At 39.7% G+C, this 16,643-nt stretch overlaps 1 protein-coding gene and 1 long non-coding RNA gene across 2 annotated transcripts; one reads left to right on the top strand and one right to left on the bottom strand.

The window, feature by feature from the left end:
• Positions 1-485: 485 nt before the first annotated feature.
• atp13a2 (ATPase cation transporting 13A2) lies at positions 486-14,471 on the bottom strand. The gene is made up of 29 exons (XM_058084932.2): positions 14,313-14,471; positions 13,444-13,528; positions 13,178-13,345; positions 13,045-13,103; positions 11,898-11,964; positions 11,743-11,822; positions 11,587-11,664; positions 11,076-11,145; positions 10,751-10,885; positions 10,611-10,677; positions 10,396-10,527; positions 10,136-10,297; positions 9,904-10,014; positions 9,186-9,232; positions 8,933-9,121; positions 7,929-8,135; positions 7,742-7,852; positions 7,488-7,644; positions 7,227-7,338; positions 5,633-5,757; positions 5,406-5,566; positions 5,162-5,251; positions 5,000-5,079; positions 3,722-3,874; positions 3,556-3,652; positions 3,251-3,474; positions 2,569-2,720; positions 2,318-2,490; positions 486-2,136 (listed from the first exon to the last, which is right to left on the bottom strand). Exons 2-29 carry the CDS (start codon positions 13,444-13,446, stop codon positions 1,963-1,965), a joined length of 3,384 nt encoding a protein of 1,127 aa, XP_057940915.2. The 5' UTR covers positions 13,447-13,528; positions 14,313-14,471; the 3' UTR covers positions 486-1,962.
• Positions 1,680-8,202, top strand: LOC144901951 (uncharacterized). The gene is made up of 4 exons (XR_013630147.1): positions 1,680-2,443; positions 5,931-5,992; positions 7,505-7,658; positions 7,962-8,202. It is a non-coding gene; the product is annotated as an uncharacterized LOC144901951 (long non-coding RNA).
• Positions 14,472-16,643: the final 2,172 nt, after the last annotated feature.

The raw sequence follows: 16,643 nt of genomic DNA, 5'->3' as shown, positions 1-16,643 counted from the left end.
TATTTTGCCTTGATTTTTTTTTTTATTGCCTCAATTGTGTATCCAATTTTGTAATTTAAAAGTAAATTTTTGTGAGTGTTCAAATTTAGTGTAAATAATTTTACCTTAAATTTTTTATATATTTCTGTACTTAAAATGAATATACATTGACAATCAATGCAATACTTTTGTATATTGTTTTACAACATATTTTCTAGGATCTTAAAAAGGTGGTAAAAGTTTCATCAGAATCTTGAATTTCCTGTATTAAAAAAAACCCCAACACAAAACATGCACAGCATACATTAGAGGCTGATGTTCTCAGTGCCCATGTTCCACTCATATTGCTAACTAATCACAGCATGTGATTGACATTAATGCTTCTGGACCAAATTTACACTGAAATCAAGACGAGATGACAGAACATTATGTACAGTGTAAAAGAACATGTTTAGAATATTAAAAGCCACAGGTTGACACATCAAGTCAAATATATATTTTCTTACACAGTGAAAATATGGCATCGGCACTATCCCAATAGCGGTAAGACATAAAAGCACCACAAAATATGTAAAACATGACCCCAAGGAAAAAGAACAAAAAATAAACCAAATTTGGGCATACATGGTGTCAATTAAACCAATTTAAAACTCGTTTCAGTCGCTTAAGTGTGTGGTTGGTTGGCAATAGGTCGAAATCCTGTTTACTGTTTACTAATATTATAATTAAGTGACTGCTGTTCTAAATTTCCAATCATTTTCTCCCTTAAATTATACATATAACTGTTTGTTGCTTGACCGTGTGTGTGTGTGTGTGTGTGTGTGTGTGTATATATATATATATATATATATATTAATAGTAATAATTTTAAGAAAACTACATTGAAAAAATGTGACTGAATTCAAACCAATGCGGGAGCATGTTCTTTGTTTATCGTACCACAAATTGAAGCTAAACTGGTTGTAGAATGTAAACTGTACTATGGCCTGATGTATTTTTTCACAGGTAATTCGTACTGTCAAACATTTGCAGCATTTCCTGCAATGCTGGCTTTTCAACTGTATTAAGGAGCAGCATATTCCGAAATGCTGGCTTCTCAGCTGTATTAAGGAGCAGCATTTTCCAGAAATGCTGGCTTGTCAACCATATTGAAGAGCGGCATTTCCTGAAATGCTGGCTTCTCAACTGTATTAAAAGAGCAGCATTTCCTGAAATGCTGGCTTGTCAACTGCATTAAAGAGCAGCATTTCCTGAAATGCTGGCTTGTCAACTGTATTAAAAGAGCAGCATTTCCTGAAATGCTGGCTTGTCAACTGCATTAAAGAGCAGCATTTCCTGAAATGCTGGCTTGTCAACTGTATTAAAAGGGCAGCATTTCCTGAAATGCTGGCTTGTCAACTGCATTAAAGAGCAGCATTTCCTGAAATGCTGGCTTGTCAACTGCATTAAAGAGCAGCATTTCCAGAAATGCTGGCTTGTCAACTGCATTAAAGAGCAGCATTTCCAGAAATGCTGGCTTGTCAACTGCATTAAAGAGCAGCATTTCCAGAAATGCTGGCTTCTCAACTGTATTTAAAGAGCAGCATTTCCAGAAATGCTGGCTTCTCAACTGTATTAAAAGAGCAGCATTTCCTGAAATGCTGGCTTCTCAACTGTATTAAAGGAGCAGCATTTCCTGAAATGCTGGCTTGTCAACTGCATTAAGGAGCGGCATTTCTTTGCGATGTAGCAAATTGCACTTTCAGTGAACGCACCCCATTTTGTTTGTATTTACTTTGCTGATCGATTTCCTCTGAGTGTAGCAACGAAGGCTCTGGACCTCAATGTGTAGTTTTTGTCCAGATGGGAAAACTGGGTCAGAAAGGTAAGTTATTTTTGTTGCTTCACTTTCAACAACAAAAACAATTCCCAGTGTGAGCATATCAACTGTTAATGCTCATCGTATTTAAAGTGCGTGTTGTGCTAAAAAGGAAGCAAGATATGCTATCTTATGGTGGTGACTGTGTTCTGGGATGCGTGCAGTGTTTGGTTGAGGGGCGGCCATAATGGTGCATGGGGGTTGCAGAGCTGTGAGTGGAGGCGTTTGTACTGTTTCTTGATGGAGCGCCTGGGACACAGCCAGCGAAGACAGTTGAGGATGCCCACGTCGATCAGCATCTACACAGCAAAGCACACTTTTTTTTGACGACTAATACTACAAAACTACTTTGTAACAAATGTATTTCTAATATTTAATAATGTTCTATATTTTTGTAAAATATGACAAATTATTCCTATACCTTTTGTCGAGTACCAGGTGTCTTTTAGGGTTCAGGCACTTCAAAAAAAGGACGCTTACCTCAACCACAAAACAAACGAGGAAGTTGAGTGCAGCCAGAGCGACGATGAGCATCTTGAAATTCATGTCCGAGATGTCGTAGAGCTGCAGTAGATCAATGAAGGACGGCCCCGGATCCAACGCCAGGTATGTCATGATGGCAAACAGGATGAGGAGTAAACACAGGAAAACGACTGGAAGGATAAACAAAAGACAAAGAATGACAGATGGTTGCAAATGAATTGAGTACGCCATCTTCCAATATGCGTTACCGTTGCGGTAGAGAGGGCTCTTGTGAGGGTAACCTTTGGTGACCACCACGGCCATGAAGATGTACTGAAAACCCGACAAGGGAAACACGCCAGTATTTTCCATGTTGGGTAGGTTCGCCGCCCCGAACACAGTGGAATTGAGGGGACTATACCTAAGGGAACAGAATGACTTTAACAAATATATTCAAATCCATTAAATCATTCATTTTCTACTGCTATTTCTTCACGAGGGGTGCTGGAGCCTATCCCAGCTGTCTGGGACTGGTCGCCAGCCAATCACAGGGCACATATAGACAAACAACCATTCACACTCACATTCACACTTATGGACAATTTAGAGTCGCCAATTAACCTAGCATGTTTTTGAAGAAAGTTTTTGGAGAAAACCCACGCATGCACGGGGAGACAAAAACTCCACACAGAGATGGCAAAGGGTGGAATTGAACCCTGGTCTCCTAGCTGTGAGGTCTGCGCGCTAACCCCTCGTCCACTGTGCAGCTTATTCAAATCCAAGTATGTGGAAATATTTCAACACTTAAATGATATATTCTCTATTAAATGTCTGACCCAAAAGTCTTTAAGTGGCAAAAATAAGCTTCTTATTAAGACTGAATAATAAAGTACATCAATTATTAATTACTATTGGCATCATCAACATCTAACTTGTTGTTTTTGTACTCACCAGTCCTGAGACATGGTGAGAAAGAGCGCGGCCAGCTGCCCCAGTATGACCATGCTAATGTGAATGAAAAGGCTGCCGAGTACGGGCAGGGTCAGTAGATTGGCAGGGGGCCTGCGGGGGTTCAGCTCCTTATTGGGGCCTCCTTTGCCCATCACAATGGCCAGCGGGGTCACCAGTATGAGATCGATGAACAGGAACTGCATGTCAGCCAGGTTGGTGCCCACCTAGAACAAGTGTTTAAAAATACAGCTCGATACCGTTCTATCCTCCAGGTTTTTCGGAAAGTCATATTGTGTGAGGGTCACCGTGTAGAAGGTGAGCACAGACGTGAACTGAATGATGCTGTAGAGGGCCATGTATCTGAAGAGACTGAAGGAAGTGACCAGCGAGCATCGGCCTTCTCTGCAGAGGTGAGAAGAAGCTCTTATGTAATGTATTTTTTAAAAATGTTTACACTAGAGGTTTAATTACCTGATGAGCAGCGGCACACAGCTGATGTTGTCCGTCTTGGAGGTAAAAGGCGATGCGATGGAGGCCTCTGCTTCTGACAGAGAAACGCCAACATCAGCCGCTCTCAGGGCGCCGCAGTCATTGGCGCCATCGCCACACATGCCCACCCGGTAGCTGTGATAATGACATAGAAGCTTGGATCAATTTGTTTTTTGTTGTTTTGCTTACAACATAAGCAGTACAATTTATTCCATTCAAATGATATAATACTTATAAAATACCACAAATTTTCTATTACCTAATTGTTAAAAAGTGACTGATATTTCATTTAATTTTATTCAAGTTAAGAAGGTTACAATATTTAGATGAGTGGTTAGCATTAGCATGCAGGCCTCACAGCTAGGAGACCAGAGTTCAATTCCACCCTCTGCCATCGCTGTGTGGAATTTGCATGTTCTCCCCGTGCATGCGTGGGTTTTCTCCGGGTACTCCGGTTTCCTCCCACATTCCAAAAGCATGCTAGGTTAATTGGCGACTCCAAATTGTCTCGGTCTGTGAATGACACTGAGACTAGCGATTAGCAGGCATCGTGTTAGTTAGCTAGTATCGATGCACCCTACTTTTAAAGTGTTTTCAATCATCACAATCAACATGGATAATATCAAACCATGCAACGTTGTTATAGGTTTATTTTTAGAGGGCTTCATAGTCAAAATAATGTATCCCAATGACAGCATTGTAAGCTAGCTGAAATTAACTTGTTTTCTTGTGTTTTAAAGCACAAAAGGGAAAGAAATATGTATTCATGTTTCACATCAGGATTGTGAATGATGGGCAAAATTCCCCCAAAAAGTGCAGTAAAGATTATTCATTGATAAAAAAAAAAATTAAGTTATTTTTGTTGGTTATTCACAAATAAAGCCCATTTCTTTTTCTAAGAAAAAACCTGATCTTGTCAGGCGGAGAGTGGTTAGCACACAGGCCTCACAGCTAGGGGACCAGAGTTCAAATCTCTGTGTGGAGTTTGCATGTTCTCCCCGTGCATGCGTGGGTTTTCTCCGGGTACTCCGGTTTCCTCCCACATTCCAAAAACATGCTAGGTTAATTGGCGACTCCAAATTGTCCATAGGTATGAATGTGATTGTGAATGGTTGTTTGTCTATATGTGCCCTGTGATTGGCTGGCCACCAGTCCAAGGTGTACCCTGCCTCTTGCCCAAAGACAGCTGGGATAGGCTCCAGCACCCCACGACCCTTGTGAGGATAAGTGGTAGAAAATGAATGATGTGTACAAACTCACTTGAGCATCTGGAGTTCTTTCACCAGTCGTGTTTTCTGGTCAGGCGCCATGCGTGCAAAGATGGTGGCTCGCATCAAAACCTGCAATGACATAATACCACTTCAGTATAGAAATGTTACATCACAGAGAAGACTTCTTGAGAGTGAATCGTTTTTTAATTACCTTTGACAGATGTTCAGGGAAGTGGTCACAGATGACATCGAAGGAAGTGCCACTAATAGCCAAGTGATAGCCAAAATCTCCTTGGACATCCTGGGAAAATGAAGGGAAGTTATCAACGACTACTAATGTGATAGTTCTAGTTCTAGTCATAGTTCTTAGAAGTAACGTTGACGTATTGTAGCTGATGGGATTTCCAGAAAAGACATGAAAACTGACTTATTTGGGTCTTTGAGCATCAACTGACCCGGGTTGTGACCACTGATCCCTCCCCGTCCTCCAGGTAGAACCTCAGGGTGGCCGTGGCCTGAGCTGTCTGGGCGGTGGCTTCAACAAACATGACCCCCTCATCAGACCTCACCATGCCGCAGCTTTTGGCCACATTGACTGCTGTTAGAATGTTGTCGCCTGTGTGGAGAAACCACAACGTGTGATTCATGTGGAGGTTGAACATATTAACAGATGGTCTCTCACCTGTGACCATGACAGTACGGAGCCTCGCCATCCTAAGCATGTCGATGACCTTGCTGCTCTCCGGTTTCACCAAGTTCTTCATCATTAGAAGACCCAAGAAGAGCATGTCTTGCTCTACCTCGCCTCTATGGTTAAACACATACGTATATTACATATATATTACACATATATTTATATTTCCTACAAAGGTGTAAGGTCTTTTTTTATGTAGTCCTGTTTGTTTCTGATGTTTTGTGATTGTTGTTGTTCTTGTCTCTTTGTACTGTCCCGCTCTTCTTTTCTATCCCCTCCTGCTCAGGTCAGCCCGCTCCAAAATTTGCAGAACAACAAGACAAGGCCAAATAAAACCCATATAACAAGGTAAGCTATCTTACACTTTCCCTGTTTACCATGTAAGGGCATTTACTATACATCAATAATACTATCTGCCCTAATGGGTGGACAGGACCACAAAATGTACATATACATTTGCAGTAGCAACTGTGGCTATAGGAAATAGCTGGATCCAATTTTTATTCACTTCACAATCGGCAGCATCCAGCAGCTTTATCTCCCTCTACATGTGCTTTAAAACAGTGACTCGACTGGTAGGTCGCAACCCAAAAGTGGGTGACGGAGCAGTTTCACTGGATGTCCTTGAACACACATCGTGTCTGTGCTATTTGCTTGTTAGGTAACCTCGGGGTGCATGCCATGTTTATGCTTGAGCGGGAGGGAAAGGACTTAAGGCACTGATTGTCCGACATACAGCTACTAGAGAAGAGCACAGCATAAAGTAAGAACACATGTTGTGCTACATGGGGAAATTCCACCCACAATGATGACTATCAGGTACAGTATGATAGTACTGTTTAATGCCCATTTTGTTCTATTGGCCCAAGCAGAGGGGTGGAATACAAAAGATATGGTCCTCCTATTATTAAACCTACCTACTGAGTGTTGAATCATTTTTAACTTCTTGTTCTACTTCTTATCCAGGTCCGTGTGCAAATGCGCCGATTCAACTCCCCGGATATAACAGGTACAGAAACGTTTACACACTAAGACTAAGATTACATTTAAACATGTGCTTAACTTTGAAGTGTGACGGTGGGTTCCACAGCCAAACAGTTGAGAAGCACTTCTTTACAATATTGCAACTCATGCGCATTACACTTGCCATACAGCTCCATTGCTATGTTGCTGCTGTCTTGTGAAATATACGTCTTACTTTTCACTTTCTCCTGCACTCCAAACAACTATTCAAGTTAAAAACATGTTCTAATGGTAATGGTTTTATTTCATTTGAACATGCATCAGATTACAATTGAATGCATCCCATAATCAGTTCACAGTTCCACATGTTCAAAAGGAGTAGGAAGAAGCAAAGCTTATCAAATCCTACCCCTCCATCTGGTACTTTTACAATCAGTAACTGTTACATTTGTTCACTTCCTGCTTTCCTAATAAAGTACGAGGTGATGACCATACAATGACATAATGGGTACCATAGTAACTGTCAATATAGTGATATACGTATGTATATAGCACATCATGACTCTATGTTCTATGTATATAATGGCTTTGAAGTAACATTTCAAAACAAGTGTCCTACCGTTCAATGGTGCTCAGATCAGCACTTTTATCCATTGGTTTATAGGCAAGAGCAAGAACTCTGAGGCCTTCACTTGAAAAGCTGCGTAGTTTGCTTGAGAACTGTGGTGGCACTGTAAATGTAAAAGTGTATCTTATTTAGTATTGCTATGCCATCTATGTCAAAAGTTGTAAAAATGATTGTGTTAAAAAAAAGATGGAGAACATTGAACCAAGCATACCCTAGAACCTTTTTAGGGTTCCCCTGAATCTTAATTCTGACCTGTGTCTTGTTGGCAGAGGCTGGCCACCATCTCTGGGGATCCTTTCATGAAAGCCACAACCGAGCACCCACCGCTGGTCACTGTAACCACACTCATCCTCTGCAGGGCTGAGGAGAAGGGATACCTCTGCACTATCGCCACCGGCTCGCTTGCAGGCTAGAGGAAGAAAAGTAAGGCCCTGTGATGTTACGTCTCTGTGACTGTTGAATAAAATGATAGATTGGTTCTAGTTAGCGTAGGCGAGGACACTCACAGTTGCTTGAAAAGGAAGCGGCCTTACAGGAGGTCTCATGACAGATAAAACTCTGTGACCTCCAAACTCTGCATCCAACACTCCGATGTCCTCTCCTGGCTCTTGAAGTGACTGCAATAGAAACACAGAATTGGGGTTCTGCAGAGCTACATTTAATATCAAAGCATTGTGATGTAATAGCTCCTACCCAACCAGTGGAATTTATCATTTTAATCTCCAGAGGGTCTCCAACAGACTGCCCTTGCAGCAGTGTCACAGTGTGACAGCAGGCCAGGCCCGAGAGCAGGGACCCCGGCGGGAGAAGCCTGGGATCGGAGACCACGTCTGCAAAACCGGTAGGTCCGCCCTCCATCACGCCCCACACATCCAGTCCCTCCTCTGTCAGAGTTCCTGTCTGGAGAATAGGCATGGTGCTCAAACACAACCTCAACATTCTATATTTATATTAGGGATGTCTGATAATGTCAGATACTGACATTAAATACTTTTCTTATATAAATTACCTAAAAATGTCATCCAATACTTCTCTACAAGAGAGAAGAAATCTGATCTCAGGGAAGAACTAAATTTTTAAACGCTTATATGCTAGGATTACGTTAAAAAGCCATAGCATTTCAGTATGTGGAATCAAACTATGGAATGGATTGAGTAAGGAAGTCAAACAATGCACAACGATGAGCCAATTCAAGAAACAATACAAGCAGTTGATGTTTGCTAAATACAAGGATGAAGAGTCTTGAACCAGTCATGATGTGCTATATATATCACTGTATTGACACTTACTATGGTACCCATTATGTCATTGGATGCTCATATCACCTCCTACTTTGGTACGTGACAAAAAATTAAATAAAAGTAAAATAAAGCAAAAAAAAACTTAAATTATATTAGGAAAGCAGGAAGTGAACAAATGAACAGTTACTGACTGTAAAAGTACCAGATGGAGGGGTAGGATTTAATAAGCTTTGCTTCTTCCTACTCCTTTTGGACATATGGAACTGTGAACTGATTATGTGATGCATTCAACTGTAATCTGATGCATGTTCACATGAAATTAAACCATAACCAAATATGCTTTCTATTTGGGGAGATGGTTTACTTGTTCGAGTCAACACTGCAAACGGTCACTGATTAACCCTATTGTAGAAAATATGGTATGTATACACAAGAAAAACAAAACCCGGTCCTCACCTTATCAAAGCAGAAGAGCGACACTTTGCCGCTGATGTTGATACGTGGCGGACTAATACAGAAAATACCATGCTTCTTGAGCCTGTGCTGGGCGTAAATTGTGCCAGTGGTGATAGCAGCGGGCAGAGCTGGAGGCACCACGACAGTGACTAAATCCAAAGCCCGTATCACCACCTCGATCCAGTACATCTGGAGAAAATATCATCAGTGAGACTTGTAAAGTCCCGGATTTACCAATCCAGTATATACTTACATCAAACCATGAGAAGACAACCAAGCTGTAAATGGTCCCGAACAAAGCTGTATGAGAAGATAGAAAAAAACTGTTTGTGTGCATCAGAATTGAAGTGGTGACCAATACGGTAATATATGGACATATATAGAGCAAATTCAAGAAACAATACAAGCAGTTGATGTTTGCTAAATACAAGGATGAAGAGTCTTGAACCAGTCATGATGTGCTATATATATCACTATATTGACACTTACTATGGTACCCATTATGTCATTGGATGGTCATATCACCTTGTACTTTGGTATGAGATACATTATTAAAAAAAAACAAACTTAAACTGTATTATGGAAAGCAGGAAGTGAACAAATGTAACAGCTACTGATTGTAAAAGTACCAGATGGAGGGGTAGGATTTAATAAGCTTTGCTTCTTCCTACTCCTTTTGGACATGTGGAACTGTGAACTGATTATGTGATGCATTCAATTGTAATCTGATGCATGTTCACATGAAATTAACCCATTACCATATATGGATCATTTATCCAATATCTGTAGGACAGGACACAATCATTCGCATCACCGGCATACATAGCTACAGGATGTTAGCTACAATGCTAACATTACACTAACATTTTAACAGCAACATCATGTCGGTGAGGCAAAGCCTCATCTGCAAAGCCTTTTTTTTTTAGCAGTTCTGAGGTTAATTAATTAACTTGTTGTTTTGGTGGGCTTACCCAAAATGCCCAACATGATCAGGAACTTGGTGGCATCCTGGTAGAAGCGGAAGTTGGTAGGCTGAGGGTATAGAATGGAGCTGACCAAGCTACCTTTGGCGGTAAAAAAGCCTGTAGATGACGCAAAGTACATTAACTGGTCATTTGATATTATTATTATTATTATTATTATTGTCAAGCAATGGATACAATTTTAAAAAGGTGCAGTCCACTTTTCACTTTCAGTACTCACCAGTGCCTGTGACGATGGCGACGCCACCAGCACCAGTGGACCCCCCACCTTTAGCCCGTATGACCTGTGTTCCACAGAACAGTGCATGCTTGCGCTCAGCGTCTGAGATATATCTCCTCTCGGAAACCGGCAGGGGGGTTTTCAGCACCGGGACGCTCTCACCTGGACACATGTAATAGCAAGTATTCTCATATAAAGTATATAGTTTATGCCATCAACACCAGGAATCACAAATGTCCTTGCAGGCTCGGCACCCTCACCTGTCAACATGCCTTCATTGACAAGACACTCCCCGACCAGCAGAGCAGCATCACAAGGTAGCAGCAGACCATCCTTGGGTAAATATATGCAATCTCCGGGCACCAGCTCATCTGAACTGATATTCTCCTGCACTGTGAAAATACATTTGAAAGGGTAAAATCCTTTAAAATAATTAAGAAATTCAAAAAAAAAAAAAAAAAAAAAAAGAAATTACCTCCTGAACTTCTTAGCACTGTGACGTTTGTTACCACGCGGGCCATATTGTGGAGAGTGGCTCTTTGCTGTGGAGGGCACAGTGTTTATCCATTATTTCTGTATATACACGCCAGTACATAAAATCAGTATACTAAATACCTTGCGGATTTCATAAAGCGAGATGCCGATGGAGAGCATGGAGACTAACAATATGCACGCTGCGTAGAAGTAATATTCATCAAACAACCACAGGATGATACTGAATATTTGGAATATATAGAACGGGTTGAGGACCTGAAAAAGAAGAGTTTGATTGATATGGAGAAAAAACAAATCAGGTTTACACACACACACACACACACACACACTTTAGACATATCCACTATGAGGTGATCTCTTTTGTGTTGCCAGTTATTTACACAACAATGGCTGTGGACAGTAAATCTACACTGCGATACAACCTGTATAAACTGTTCCATCTCACCTCATCGGTCAGTAGTTTGTAGAAAGACTTTACCGGCACGTCAATCAGGTTGGGACCATACACTTGTCTCCTAGAAGATGGCATTCAAAAACAGATTTATCATGAGCTGTTCACAACAAAAATATAGATTTGTAGTCAGCTTTTGAAAAGTTGTACAATTATATTTATTATCTTTTAATTATAATTATTAATGATATAATAATTAATACAAAATAATAATAATTGTTTAATAATAATTATTACTTTTTAATTATAATTATTATCTATTATATTATTATCCCTCATTCAATTTCAATATGACCTATTATTGGTAAAAAGGGTGTTATTTTTTTGTCTAGATTTTGTCTGATAATGTTTAAAAACCATGTTTAGTAGAACATAAACAGGTTTATCTTCCGTCATTATAAAAATATTCAGTGGAAATTCACTTCTCACAAGATTCCTGCAAGATTCCCACGCTAATATAAAATGTCCACTAATGCGTGCAAACAGTTGTTGGGCATATGCTCACCTCAGGATCTGCTCGGATTGACTCAAACCCTTTTTGAAGCCATGGAGGTCCTTGCAGGTCCAATCCTCATTGAGAACACTACAACCAAAACATCCATCATTGCAATGTGATGAAACTCATTTGTGTATTTGCAATTAGTGGCTTCCTGTACGCTACCTAACACGACAGAAAGATGCCCTTGTGTCCAGCCATATGTAGCGTAGTCCTTCCAACAGATAGTAGCGCAGGAGTGTTTTCTGTTCCAAAATATTCACACTGTCATTGAGAGTGGGGGAGAAGAAAAAAAAAAAGAATCCACAATTGTTCCTCACCTTCTCTTTGTAGAGTTGAACTGTGTCTCTCCATTCTGTATCCTCAGAATCTCCCAAGAATCCCAAACTAAAAGAATACAAAAACTTTTAAGTGCTACAATTAAGGCCTCTATTCAGTGAACCATCGAGTCTACAAAAGCAAATAACTGCTAAGGTCTGTAATTAGCACAAATGTCCCAAAACACTGGCATTAAAAGGGATAGTAGCACTCAACGGTGACTTAAGTCAGGGAGTCATGTGTTTATGCTTCACGTAAAGATTGTGAATGATGGGCAAAATTCCCCCCAAAAAGTGCAGTTCCCCTTTAAAATATTACTTAAATGCTAGTGTTACCGTCCTGTTATTTACAATGAATACATCAACACTATTAATTGCTTGACAGCTTGCTCCTTACCGCTATTAATGGTAATGGTAATGACATTATTTCATTTGAACATGCATCAGATTACAATTGAATGCATCCCATAATCAGTTCACAGTTCCACTTGTCCAAAAGGAGTAGGAAGAAGCAAAGCTTATTAAATCCTACCCCTCCATCTGGTACTTTTACAATCAGTAACGGTTACATTTGTTCACTTCCTGCTTTCCTAATATGGTTTAAGGTTTTTTTTTGTAATGTACCTCATACCAAAGTACAAGGTGATATGAGCATCCAATGACATAATGGGCACCATAGTAAGTGTCAATATAGTGATATATATAGCACATCATGACTGGTTCAAGACTCTTCATCCTTGTATTTAGCAAACATCAACTGCTTGTATTGTTTCTTGAATTGGCTCATTGTTGTGCATTGTTTAAGGGTCTTACTCAATCCATTCCATAGTTTGATTCCACATACTGAAATGCTATTACAACATTGATTTGGATGCTACAATATACTTTATAAATCACCATGTGATCAAAGAGCTGCGATTTCCTTTCCACTTTCATATGCACTCTAAAATATTAAATTTAAAAATGTACTCATCACATATGATGAGTTTTCACTAATAGCCTTTCCAATTAGCCACTACTTCCTGTAATACCAAAATATATTGGCACTTTAGCTAATTAAACGTCCCGGGTATAATTGATTACTAAAATTATTTCATCATTAATTTGAGTATTTACATGATCCACATAGTGTTGGACATTTAAAACTGACCTGCCCTCCTCCATCTCCTCTGTGAGTACTTTCACAATATGCTGCTGGCCAAAAGTGTCCTGAAAGAAAGGCAAATACTTCATTAACCTGTTTTCATTTGTGTACATATACAGTATTTTAGTTATAATCTCACCCGTATTAGCACGAAGTCCGCTACCGCCAGAGGGCAAGGGCGGCAGCGTGCCAGGAGAGACAGGCGCGGGAACCATCGAAATAGAATCAAAAGAAAACCAAAGGACAGCAAGGCCACAAAACGACACAGCCACACCCGCCATCTGACCCACTTGTAGCCTTGAGCGTCCTGGTGGGGGCACATTGTGACACCGTGAGGTCTGTTCAATCTATATACATAAGTCTGTACAGTATTTGTTTAGTTATTTATGCATTGTGGAACATTACCATATGTTTACCAGGCAGTCATGCAGGCTAGCTGTGAGAAGTGGCCTCTGGAACAGTTCAACCAACACTTCACAGCACGTCACACCTGCAAAGTCAATACAAACAACATATATAATGCGCTGAACTGCAACAATAAATGATAAGTACATCATTAATTCTATGACAAACTTGGCCCAAGTGATAAAGGCAACCTTTAGACCTGTTTTTATATAGTTTGTTTATATATTATATTTAATATTTTTTTGTTAATAGTAATTATGTCATGATATTTGATTAGGACAAATCTACATGTACTGTTTAAAAATAAATACATTTAAATAAATATACATTTTCTGAACTTTCTAGTGAAAAATACAGAGTTCATTGTGATTAGCGGTCAAACCGTCTATTTATAACTATCCTGTAATTTAATTTATTTTATGATTTCCATTTTTAAACAAACGATGTTTTTTGGTATAGTCCCGACGCAACACCGCAGATCAATGCGCGATCTGATGCGGATCAATACCTGCGTGCACGTGTCGACGTCACTAATTAATGGTTTCGGTTGACTAAGTTAAAATTAAAAGTTTTACACACATTATTACATTATTACACACACTTATTCTAAATAATTTATCTTAAAATTACAAAACGAGGCGTTATTCTTGACGACAGTCTGCCACTCTCAAGCGCATCCATGGACATATTAACTTTTACGGTCATACAAAAAGAGGAAAAAGCATTGTAAAACGATTAAGTGGACAAACTATCGTCTCGTTTAAGATAACGACAAATATAATCGATAGTGTTGAAAGCAAAATGCCATTAAAGTTGCGTGTTTACTTAGCGCTTAACATCGCAAAACAATAGGGTGGATATCAACCTACCGTCAACTGGAAACAGTCATTTAAAGGGTCTGTAATATTCAGTTTTTTTTTTGTTTTCCATGAGAACGAGTATGGAGAAAAAATATGACCGCGGTGAGGTGAAGGAAAGGGGGGCGAAGAAAGTGCCGATAACACCGGGATCGAACAACTGAGCTCCTACCCTAGTCTACGTCACCACAAACAGGAAGTGTCCATCACAAGGCAGGGCCAATAATGCGCATGCGTATACTAGCGTTAGTAATGTTTTCTACTGTATACGATACCTGCCTTTTGGCTAAGTTAAAAGAATATTTGTATTCATTTTTAAATGGTCAAATTCCTTAAATTAGTCTAAAACACAAAAATAGTCCCCTTGAACATCAATATTCTGCTTATCTAAAAAGGTCTTAAATCAATTTTTATCATTGCAGCCTCACCAGAACAAACAAAAACAACACAATATATCAATATTAAAAACCTGACTGACCTGACATGATGTGAAAATGTGCAAAACATGTGAAAAATCACATGCCACCATCACATTGTCTCAAATAAGCAAGTCTGCAACCGCAGCTGTCCACAACTTCCCCAAAAGTTTGAAGAAGTAGTAACAGCTGCTTTTACATTGGAATTCATTGAATCCCTGCAGAATATTACACACGTCACACTTAGAGGACCTCCCTGATGAAATGATCCTCAAAAGCTTAAGATCACGCTGACATGTAAAGAAATTCAGGAACAAAAGAGAAATAAAGTAATTGAGCTCTATCAGACTGGAAAAATATTATAAAGCCATTTCTAAAGCTTTGGGACTCCAGCAAACCACAGTGAGAGCCACAAATTGAAAACAGTGGTGAATCTTCCCAGGATTGGCCGGCAAACCAAATCACCCCAAGAGGTCACAAAAGGTCCCACAACAACATCCAAACAGCTGCAGGCCTCACTTGCCTCAGTTAAGGTGACTTCACCGCTGGGCAAAAACAGCCTACATGGCAGACTACAAGAAAAAAAAAACATAAATACTAGACTATCGTTGTTCCTCACATAAAAACATAACACGCGGTGATATTGTTTAACTATTTATCTGTGTTTTCTAAATGCGAACGTGTCATAATAAACTCCTAAAAGCGTCGGCGTGCAAGTGCATGTAATTGTACTAAGCAACTAAGCTAACCTGCTGGGCTGTGCTAACTGCACGTCTGTGCACCGTTTTAATTACGAATTAATATAATTCATTAACAAGTAAAATGCACTTACATGTGCCGACGTTACTCTGGTCCCGATGACAGACTCAATGCCGCATTGTATCGCTTTATATTTATTCACACCATGCTGCCCGCCCAATACAAAACATGGACAACACGTCATCAAGACGCCACATGGCTATGGGAAGCGACGAGGTCCAAAACTCCTTTCACTGCTCGCCTTACTGTATGTTTCCGCCACTGAAACCAAATATCCCAATGGTAAATCGAAATTACAATATAAGAAAGTCGAAATTACGAGATAGAAAGTCGACATTACGAGATAGAAAGTCGACATTTTGAGATTAGAAAATCGAAATTATGAGATACCAAACTGCGCATGTGCCGCAGGTGCCGTCTTTTCCACAGTCGTCTTCGTCACTTGGCAAAAATGGCTACACAGTTGTGAACAGCCACATCCCTTTTTTATGATTTCGATGCCTCTAAATTCTTTCCAATGTACGTTTGCTTAGTACAATTCCATGTGAATTCACCAGCAAATGAAGTATTTCATCATTTGTAATACCACACTTAAAGTTACTACCCAATGTACTCACAATCTGTTCAATCTTAACAAGAGAGAAGAGCTGCTGCTGTCACTCTTCTACAAAGCTACAAATCTTATTATTTAGACTTTTTATCTTATTATGACTTTCTATCTCATAATTTCGACTTTTTATCTCATTATTTCGACTTACCATTGGGATAATTTTTGATTACTTTGCATCAAATTACATTAAATATAGGCACTAACTGTATTTTACATACTAGCAAGTACAGCATAACTATAAGTTATGGGAGAACTAGACAGTTTAATCATGTTTTCTCAAGGCATGTTGTGACCCAAATATGGCAATGATATCACACATATTTAATAAGTACATGTAATCACATTATTTACAGTTTAAATACATTGACATTGATGCCTGAAGTGTTGAAATATCTGTCGGTACGGCGTTTTGCTTGTTCTTCCCGTGTTTGCAAGTTAACTGTTGTTTGTGTAATTGATTGTGACCGACTGACGACCACCAAGCCTCGGGTGTACCCTGCCTTGTGCACCAAAGGTCAGCTAGGATAGGCTCCATATCATGCAAGGACTACGAGTAAA

Source organism: Doryrhamphus excisus, linkage group LG17 (assembly GCF_037039965.1).
Source record: "Doryrhamphus excisus strain RoL-2023G ecotype Guam linkage group LG17, RoL_Dexc_Guam_v1.1, whole genome shotgun sequence".
In the NCBI taxonomy this organism is placed as follows: domain Eukaryota; kingdom Metazoa; phylum Chordata; class Actinopteri; order Syngnathiformes; family Syngnathidae; genus Doryrhamphus; species Doryrhamphus excisus.
Note: the sequence above shows the minus strand (reverse complement) of the source record. Positions and strands in the feature narration are given on the sequence as shown.

Excerpts from the sequence above, each read along its gene's own strand:
- atp13a2 (XM_058084932.2), bottom strand. Across the intron at positions 5,567-5,632 it reads CCGTACTGTCATGGTCACAG|GCGACAACATTCTAACAGCA; the intron begins GTGAGAGACCAT and ends TTCTCCACACAG. Across the intron at positions 3,475-3,555 it reads CTGTGCTCACCTTCTACACG|GTGGGCACCAACCTGGCTGA; the intron begins GTGACCCTCACA and ends CACTTGTTCTAG.